At 37.7% G+C, this 10,509-nt stretch overlaps 1 protein-coding gene across 5 annotated transcripts in view; it reads left to right on the top strand.

The window, feature by feature from the left end:
• The window catches only part of LOC111865202 (argininosuccinate synthase), a 14,592-nt gene extending 5,643 nt beyond the window's left edge, over positions 1-8,949 (top strand). For 4 of the 5 annotated variants that reach the window (XM_023853048.2, XM_023853046.2, XM_023853047.2 and 1 more), the window contains 8 exons: positions 1,033-1,101; positions 1,898-2,143; positions 2,370-2,515; positions 2,967-3,088; positions 3,240-3,385; positions 4,571-4,709; positions 6,151-6,252; positions 8,466-8,949. In XM_023853048.2, the coding sequence (XP_023708816.1) occupies positions 1,033-1,101; positions 1,898-2,143; positions 2,370-2,515; positions 2,967-3,088; positions 3,240-3,385; positions 4,571-4,709; positions 6,151-6,252; positions 8,466-8,638 (1,143 nt within the window). In that variant the 3' untranslated portion in view covers positions 8,639-8,949. Of the gene's footprint in view, positions 1-542; positions 600-1,032; positions 1,102-1,897; positions 2,144-2,369; positions 2,516-2,966; positions 3,089-3,239; positions 3,386-4,570; positions 4,710-6,150; positions 6,253-8,465 lie in introns of those variants that run through there. The other variant, XM_023853049.2, reaches the window with a different exon arrangement.
• The last annotated feature ends 1,560 nt before the right edge of the window (positions 8,950-10,509 follow it).

Below are 10,509 nucleotides of genomic sequence, written 5' to 3'. Positions count from 1 at the left end.
ATCTACGACACGAGACACATGGCTTAAAGTCCTTCCCAGAGGACTTGTTCCCTGAATTTTTCCGCCCTTAAACATTCCACGACCTCCGCCGAGTTTGAACTCGCGTACCTTGAATAAAGAGGTGGGAACGTTACCCCTAGACTACGGAGGCCGCTTAGTATTAGGTAAATTGAAAAAATCCACCCCATTGGGACTCCAACCTGCTACCGTCTTGTGACATAGTGCCTCAACCAACTATGCTACCGCATTCCCCATACTTTATTGCATTCTATTAATAGGGTGCATATTCAGAAATTATAAAAATGAATTAGAGTTGTAAGAGATAGAGATATTTTCAATTTTTAATACATAGTGTACTAGCACAGGTTCATATTACATTTTCTTTTATTGCTAGTGGGGTGGGGCTTAGTCCCTTGTACTGCAGCCACTTGTGGCCTATTGTACCAGCCCCAGATGATAGGTGAGGGTGATTGTGGAGCAATTGGTGGAATGAAGATTGGCAAGGGAAACCGAAGTACTTGGAGAAAACCTGCCCCAGTGCCACTTTGTTCAACCCAAATCCCACTTGACCAGACCCAGGACCGAATTCATATTACATGGTAATAGATCTTCAAAAAAATGTGCAACAATGCAATGCAATTGTTTTCTGTAGAATGTAAAACAGTAATATGGCAGTTGTACAATATCAGTATTTAGAATTAGATTTTATGGCAATAACTAATGAACCATGTGGAATTTTGTATGGTGGTAAATCATAAACATACATACATATTCTTCATTAAACCATTTTGTTGTATGTTAACAATTATAATGACAGCCGCACTGTGACATTTTTATATTATATCAGGAACATTTTAAATAAATAAAATCTGTACCTTTGGAAATTATCCACAGAAATGTTCAATCAATTATACAATTCTCATTTCTTGATAGACTAATTATTCAAAGAAAATTAGGCATCATCAGTTCTTCTCAGAACTTCTTGTTATTTAACTTGTATCCCAAAGAAGAAAACACTGTATTATCTTTCAGGCAAATATTGGCCAAGAAGAAGACTTTGAAGCAGCAAAGAAAAAAGCATTGACAATTGGTGCTTCCAAGGTAAGTGACTATGCTTCATTGATTACAAGATTTTATCTTTTTGATCCAGAAGTGGGTGCTTATATTAACTTAGAATTGAATGTGACTATTTTGAAATGACCATTGACTGAAATGCCTTGTGAGAATTAAGAAACTCTTTAGTAGCTATCAATTATTCATGATGATTGAACGTATTTTATACACAAAATATATACCAAGAAAACCTTTTTATCAACCATTCATCCTTACAATATTTATTCTTAAGTCAAATAATAATGTTACCTCCCCATTCCTTTCTTGGTGATTTTTGAAGTGGTGTACCCATAGAATTTCTATTCACAATACATGTTTAGTCTTTTATAACCTTCATTTCATTACACTAACTTACAAGTGACCTGTATAAATAAAAGAAATCCACAATATATAATACTCTAAATTTCCCATTAACTTCATCCCTCTTAGTTACGAAATATTTAATGTACTATTATAGGTCCCCAACACAAACAATATAATATATAAAAAATACAAACAAAATTGGGAAGACCACATTGAGAGGATAGGCTCTGACATGACCCAAAAAAAGGAAGAAGAAGGGTTCTGTTTCGTAATATCTATAACAGGTCTTAATAAGATTAACATTTGGAAGGATAGTAATGGTGATATAAGCCCGTTAACTAGGAAGAGCTGTCTCTGATCTCTACTTAAAAAAGAAAATGACTTTTAAGGTTGAAACAGGTTGTTTTCCACAACCTAATTACAGGAGAACACATTATGATCAGGATAATGATAATCATGTAAATTTGCTTTAATTGTGTAGGTGGTGATTGACGATGTAAGAGCCCAATTTGTGAAAGACTTCATCTGGCCTGCTGTGAGTGCTGGACTGATCTATGAATCTCGCTATCTCTTAGGAACATCTCTGGCTCGCCCTTGCATCTCTCAGGGATTAGTCCACGTAGCCCAGCAAGAAAAGGCACAGTTAATTTCCCATGGTGCAACAGGGAAGGGCAATGATCAGATTCGTTTTGAGTTAAGTTGTTATGCACTGTGGCCACAAGTGAAGGTGAGTTTTACAGTTTCATGCATTCTGGAACAACAGTCTTGTAATTAGAATAAAGGCCTATCAATTGATTTTCTTTGTTTAATTTACTGGGTAAAGTTTCACATCATTATGCTCATGTCTCTTCATAGAAGATGTCCACCTGGGAGAATTTGAGATCTTCTTCATTCTCTCACAGTAACAGACCAAATTTGGAATTTGTTTGAAATATTTCTTTATTGGCTTATAGGTGTTAGCTCCATGGAGAATTGAAAGTTTCACTAAAAGGTTCCAGGGCCGTCAGGACTTAATCCAATATGCGGAAAGTCATGGGATTCCTGTGCCAGTAACACCCAAGAAACCTTGGAGTATGGATGCCAATCTAATGCATATCAGGTCAGAAAGAACTTCCAGCTACATTTTCCCTTGCTCTGAACAGAGTACTCATCTTATCTATTGTACACTGGTACTTCAACTGATAATGAAAGAAAAGTAAAACAAGAATGGGAATGTGTACTCATATTTTCCAAATATATTCTTTGTGGCGACCCTGAGGTACTTGTTATGTCCTTCAGTATGGTCAATTTTGAGGAACTTGCTGTCTTGTACTTCATGATCGACCCTAAGGAATTTGGTGTCTCTGTCCTCAGGGATTCAGTAAGTTAGTCCAAAATGTTCACGATTTTTTGCTATTTTGTCATTGTTCAATACTTGAAGACTGTGCAGTTATTACACAAATTAAATTAGCAGAAATGTATTGAGCTGTTAGGTTAGTACTAATTGTTATCAGCCTGCACTGAGAGCCTTTCTGTGTTTACTCAGAGTGTGCTGTTATTTATGTCTGTAGTTATGAATCTGGAGTGCTGGAGGACCCAGCCAAACCGGCTCCTGATGGAATATTTCACCTGACTGCTGATCCTCAACATGCTCCAGAAAAACCCTGCAAGCTGCAGATCAATTTTGAACATGGTATTATCCAAAAATATATGGAGATTAATGTTTCATTTTCTCTCAAATTATGCGGAGGAGAATATCTTGACTTAAAATAGAGAATGGAGCAGGAAGATACTTACTTCCGGTGTGTCCTCTGTATTGTTTAACATGTGATGTATTTTCTCAGGCATGCCACTTAGCCTAAAGAATCTGACAGAAGGTGGACCTGTGGAAACAGATCCTTTGCAGATGTTGACCACTCTGAACCAGATCGGAGGAAGGCATGGTGTTGGTCGTACTGACATCGTTGAGAATAGATTCATTGGGCTCAAAGTAAGTATTCAGTATTGTAGTTAATATATGTACCTCTGTAACTTTATTACTTTCGAGAAGAACAAGGAATAACAAGTGTCAAAAATAATATAACTTATCAACAGAAATAGCAAGAATATATGGAAAGAATGCATGAAAATTAAATACCAGAACTGCTGAATCAATATAAGCTGAGAGTTAGAAGATACCAGTGTAGAATAACAAAAGGTTTCAAGGAATGGTTTTAATTCTTGTAACAGGAACATACGAAGAGTTTAGTCCATAACACTGATGACGATGATGACTGCAGTGTTGAATAAATGTGAAGTTTAAGGAACACTGATTTATAGATTATTATATGATGGTGCATTAATTGGAAAAATTATATAGTATTGAATGAGATTTGGTAGAATTACTATGAGTAATCAATGGGGAGAGAAGTTGAGGGATGGTGCTTTGGTCTATTCTAAATAATATACTGGAGTTTGTCTGAAGATACTGAGATAAACAATGGAAAACTCAGAAGGTCCTCCCTTTAGCCAGGATTCGAACCGGATTAAAAACTGAATGTGCATCAGATGTGTCACATATGTACAGTTTGTGCCAAAAATACAGTACTGAAACTCGCGCATCTCGAACATGCATGTGCGTTTTTCGACGGGACATAGCTCCTGCCACACGAGTTCCCAGTAGTGAAAAGGAAGTTGTGTTGTGCAGTTGTTGGAAATGGTCTCTCGATGGAGGAAAAAGTATTCACAGTTGAGTATTATTTCTGCTCATACGGAAGTGGTTGCCAGAAAACTCACTTCCTTGGTTTTGAGCAGCCAGATGTTATCGTCAAGAAACCGCTACACAGTACACGTGTGACGATATGGTGTGCCTTCTCAGCACACGGTATATTAGGCCCCTATTTCGTTGAGGATGGGGAAGGAAATGCTCTTACCATCACCCAAGAACGCCACAGGGAGATGGTGATCGGACAGTTTCTTCAGGATTTGAGATTCTGTCATCAAGGGGCCTTCACATGAATAGAGAGTGGTATCAAGTGGACTTCTTTTCATTTCAGTACTGATATTTTGGGGCATATATGTTTTGTAGGGTTAATTTTTTCTGATGACAGAAATCGCCAAATTCTCCACTAAGAGGAATTAATCTTACTGTATTGCTATTCTATGAATGATAAATCCTTTGTCCTTCTCTTGACAGTCACGTGGTGTTTATGAGACACCTGGTGGTACTATACTGCATGTTGCCCACACAGACCTGGAGACTTTCTGCCTAGATCGAGAAGTCCTGCGCTTGAAGACTTTCCTCCGAGACAAGATGGCAGACTATGTATATAATGGTAATGATATTAAATTAAAACCAGCAACTTCTGTGATTGAAGTGCAATTTCAGAAAATTTCCTGATATCAGATACTTATAACCAACAACACAAATGAATTTCCGAAAGAAAGTACCATGTAATAAAATTAATGAGAAATGTTGTATTATGTAGCTAATATCTACTGCTCAGACTGAACATGATACAAGAGTTAAATGAGTATCTTATTTGGGGGGGGGGTAAGAGAAGAAAACTGGTTGTCATTATATTGATAGATTTTTTATTACTATTTATTTTAAGATTAAAATTACATGATCAGTACAACAATATGTCACCTGAAGATGAGAGTACAGCAATTATAATTATGTATAATTATGAAGTGTAATGTAGTGAATAGCTTCACAGTCTGTCTCAATGATATTAATATAACGTATTAAAACTATAGCAAAATTAATTACTCCACAATATAAATCCTTGTCTTTTTATTAATTTTAAAAACATATAATTCATTTTTAGAAAATTTAAAATTAAATATGTCAAATATTTTAATAGACATAAAGAGTAAGAGAGGTGTTTCTTCTAAGTTCTAACGAATGCAAAAAAAAATTCCTCTGTATGCTAGGATGAATGGTTCTCGAGAAACAACAAGAAACTCTTTTCTTTGGAGGGTTTTCCAGAAGTTTCTGAAGGGTTCTGAAGTGTCTGGAACCTCATCTTCCCATCCACTGCTCAGGACAGGTCACCTGGCTTCTGAAATTACCAAATCTCACATCCCATGACTTGTTTTTTCAGGTTATGTGAAAATGCTGTGCATGGGTGTACAGGGCAGGTGGCCAATACAGATACCAAGATCAATGTGTTTGTTGATAGCAGTAACTCCAGAGATCGGCCACACCATAGCTCAAGCGGTTAGTCGCTGGCTTCCCACCAAAGCCGCCTGGGTTTGATCCCAGGTCTGGTCAAGTGGGATTTGTGGTGGACAAAGTGGCGCTGGGGCAGGTTTCCTCTGAGTACTTCGGTTTCCCCTGCCAATCTTCATTCCACCAATTACTCCACAATCACCCTCACCTATCATCTGGGGCTGGTACAGTAGGCCAGAAGTGGCCGCAGTACAAGGGACTTAGTCCCACCCCACTAGCAAAAAAAAAAACACTCCAGAGATGGGCTAAAATGGTTTATTGGCTATTTATCTGTCGCCTAGCGAATGTAACGCACATGGAAATTTATTGACAAACATTTATTGAGCTAGATTTAATTTCAGTAAATTGTTCCTTCAGTATGTATAATGGTTATAGACATACCCCCTTCAAAAACCCCGGAGTGTGTCACAAAAAGATAATAAGCTATATATTGTTACCTAGTAGGAATTTTTCTGAAGTATTTTATTCTTAAATTTTATGAAATCACTGTGACATTGCTTTTAATTCACAGAGCATTGCTATTGATTTCTATGTTGTTATAGGATTCTGGTTCAGCCCTGAATGTGAGTTTGTTCGGGAGAGCATTGCTCTCTCACAGCGCTATGTCACTGGCTGGGTACAAGTGGAGTTGTACAAGGGCTCAGGTAGGTTACCATTAACATTTCTACAAAATCTTTCCAAAGTTACCCAAATAGTACAGACCAGCATTTATATCACAGACTCACATTTATCTTTCTTTCACTTCTGTTTACTGATATTGAGTATGGTCAAATTTTATTATAATATAATTATATTATAATAATTATTGTATATATTTATAACAACATTTTTGAGTATGGTCCTTTTTGCATGAAGGTTCAGAACAAATTACACATGGGGGAGAGGAAGCCAACAGAGACTACAGGTATACACATTTCTCATGACTACGTGACAGTGGTGAGTCACCAGGTGTGGCCAGATGATCTGATCCCGCCATACTGTTATAACTTTGGCATAAAACACAGATGGGTGAACAAGAATTTCACAGAGAATTATGATGAGAAAAAAGTTCTAAGTATGGCATCTTAAAGGACAGAGGATTAAGTGAATAATGTTTAAAATAAATCTCAGATAAAACGTTACCAGTATGTGAACTGGTTGAACTAGGTCAGGATAGATTTCAAGGGTACAGTTTAGTAACGTTAATGGTGTTGTTCATATTCAAATTATAGAGAAAAAAGCTTCCGTGTGCTTTAGAAAATGTCATAAAGATAAATATGAGTATGTAGATACAGCTCCATGGCCATCTGCTTGCTCTGGTTCCCTGTACGCTGTGGGTGAAGTGTCGCCTTCCCATCTGCATGATCAGACACTGGAGGTGGTGATAAGGTAAAATGGTCCAAAATGCCTGACTGAGGAATGAGACCTCTATTATCCTTTGTTGAGAGATCTGTCATAACACAGGTTTAGTTATTGTGGCAGATTCATGCAAACACCTCTCCAGGCATAAATCATAAATTGTTTTGATATTTCAGTTCACTGTCACATTCATCCTAATGGCTTCCTATAATTTATGACAGTACTTGATTCATCAACATCATCTGCAAGGACTGAACTTGGTAGCTAGTTCATTCCTCAGACATCAGTCTGGTAATTCAATCTTTGAGGAGTACCACTAATCCTTTTTTTTTTTTTGGCTTGAGCAGGTTACCAGCCTGTTGCAAACCACTCCTGTACCCCTGTCTTGGAGACCCAGGTTGTTTATCCACCGTTTCATTCCCTTAGGCAAGTTGCTTGCCATGGCTAATGAGTCCTGTCTACCTTCCATGTACCAGGTGCTACCCACTGCACCAGTGGGACCTGGAGTTCGCATGCAGCAGGGTCACCATTCCCTGTAGTTCGACTGCCTCTTATAAAAGTTCCAGCTTACTGCCTCAAATGTTGGTTCATTATGCCAGTATACTGGACTCACTCTCTGGGATTTAATATATAAACAACATTCTGCAATTTCTCTCTGCACCATCTTCATGTGGCTGGTTGTTGTTGTACGGATGCATTCCTTTATTACCTCATATTTTTTAAAAGTTTATTTCGGATTTTCGGTGAGGGTTGTGATGAATTCAGCATTTTTCTAATTTAACTTGTCTCATTTTGGTCCGTCACACTATTAATTACAGAGTAGATAATGAAAAGTTCAGTCCAGTGTGACATACAAGTTTATAACACTTCAGTTCTCATTCACCTTACATGTTTCGATTCAAAAGAATCATCTTCATAGGCGCACCACTACGATAAGGAAACACTGTTACATAAGATATTCTAACAATATGCACTTTAGATATGACTAATGCTCTCTATATAAATTTTGTTATCACGTTGGTTCCGATGTTTATCTTAGGCACGCACAATGGTGCTTCTTGAAATGTAGATTTACTTATGATGAGCTTCTTTTAGTGTATTTCCTGGTTATTCTGACTAGGGTTTTTCACTGCACGCAATATGGTGTTCACTTTTCCATACATTAGCCTCCAAATGTATTTAAAATTGTATTAAAATTTCCATGTAAACAATTAGTTATTATGTTAAAATATCTTGATCCGACATTGGGTCATGTTGTTTTCCTCCTGATGGTGGGAGATGTCGTGTATTTCTCTTGATTTTATGTTCTTATTATTAGTCGTGTAGTTTACGTGCGTGCTGTGTCATTTGCACTTATTGTCGTTTGTACTCATTTTCTACTCAGCATTTTTCAATATTAGGCTAGGCCACTAATAAAGAGAGCAGCTGGGAGGTTATCGTTAGTATTTGGAAGATCCTTGGTTAGATCCTACCAGTCACTAATTCTCTTATGAAGACATACTAAAAACATCTGTTCTAGTTCGAGTGCTGGCTCGAAATTCTCCGACAACTCTCTACAACCAAAATCTTGTGTCCATGGATCAGCATGGAGACTTCCAACCTAATGATGCCACAGGATTCATCAACACTCACGCCATTCGCCTGCGAGAGTTTCAACGATTCAAGACACAACTTGAAGAGGGTCAGGTCTGATAGATATTGTGTAATACGTTTTCTTAGAGTACATCTTACTCAGTGTAGGCAAGGCAACTGCAGAAAGAAAAGTCCTGTATGTTTAACGAGCTCGCCGGTATAGTAATGTTGGTTCCCATCATCTGTTGAAAATAGAATCTAGTGATTTTTTAACGATAGAATAAAGACATACGTCACTATCTGATGATGATGTGACCTCAAAGCTTATTATACACATGTCAGCTCGTCTCACTGTTCACCAGCAGTGGACTGACTACTTCAGAAATAATTTCAATTAAACATTGGCTTCAAATCCTAAGTATTCACTGAGTTTATTAAATAAGTTTTAGCTGACTATAAGTTGTAATTTTGGAATTTGGAATGTTGTTTCTACGTTTCAGAAGCTGTGTGAGTTTCTGTAGTGTACCGTGTGTATGAACAGGGGATAAAATACAACATAAGCACGAATATAAAACGACCCCATATTTTTCCAATGACAAGATCAGGAAAAAGTGGATTTGAAAAAACTGAATATGTCATTTATTTCTACAGGTTGTAAGAAAATTGAAATAAAAACTATTTTATTAAGAAATAATAAATACAAAATATAATACCTTAAATAGCAATTCTAGGTATTTAAAAATGTGATTGGAATCATGTTCTTCATACTTATTCTTATCCCTACCACTATTATTATTAGAGACCAGAAAAAAGATGACCCATCTTGCAGTATTTGGAAAGAGACCTCGCCTTATATTCGGGCTAATACGGAAAATCGTTTCGTGTTTTATGAACACATGTAAGTATCTGTAGCAGTGCGGGTAGTTTCTTTTAGGTGTTTCTTAGTCTCCTGGGGTGAGACTGGGTCCATTTGGTATGTAGGCCACTAATTGGCCTATTATACCAGTCTCGGATGATAGATAAATATGGAGCAGTCGGTGGAACGAGAATTGGCAGGGGAAACCGAAATGCTCATAGAAAATCTGCTACAGTGCCACATTGTCTGCCACAAAACCCACATGACTTGACCTGGGCTAGAACCGGGAGACTAACTTCCTGAGCTATGGAACAGCCTTAGCAGTGTGGGTAGGGGTATCAGCTGGAGATTTTAGGAAGGACACTTCAGTATAATTAAGCATGACTGTATGGCATAGTTTATGAACACAAACAAACAAACAAACAAACAAAACAGACATACAATAGCTTTACGGCACTACACCATTTGATGTGATGAGAAATGCTGGCGACATTATAACACACTACGGCGTGGAAAATGTTGAAATACATTGGCTTAGACCACTGCGTATTTCCTCTCGTCTTTTCACGACGCGAAACGGACATTTCGAGCAGAGGCAAACATTCAGTGCAATATAGTGGTGTGATGCTCTCAGAGTCTAGATCGTCTGGATGGAGTTCCGGTAGGTAGCATAGCAAGTTGCAAGGGAGAAAGTATGCTTTTTGGAGAGTTCCTGTTTGAGACAGTTTCGGAATGAAGAGTCTGACCTGGCACAAGAAGTCTGTTGCCGACTGCGCGTGTTTGTGATGTCACTGAGCATGTTTTCACTGAAATGTTCTTTGCGGCTGCTATGGCTAAGTATCTCACTGCATAAACCGAGCATTCATTTTCCCTTGTATTTTATTATACATTCACGAGATGGAGAAATCATCATCATTGTCGTCAATCATCATTAGTAACAGCAACAAGAGATTCATAGATTGCATCGTAGTATTAGTAGATGCTTTGGACTCAAAGGTTTATATTCAGAATAACATCAAATAGAAAACAAACTCCGTGGTTTTAGTCCGCAAGCGAACTATACTGACCGAGCGACCACCGCTGTTTATGTTTTATGGAGGCCCCGAGGTGATCTCCACGGTCGGTCCTCCTTAAA

This window comes from Cryptotermes secundus, unplaced genomic scaffold (genome assembly GCF_002891405.2).
Source record: "Cryptotermes secundus unplaced genomic scaffold, Csec_1.0 scaffold238, whole genome shotgun sequence".
In the NCBI taxonomy this organism is placed as follows: Eukaryota; Metazoa; Arthropoda; class Insecta; order Blattodea; family Kalotermitidae; genus Cryptotermes; species Cryptotermes secundus.
This window is presented reverse-complemented; position numbering and strand designations above follow the sequence as displayed.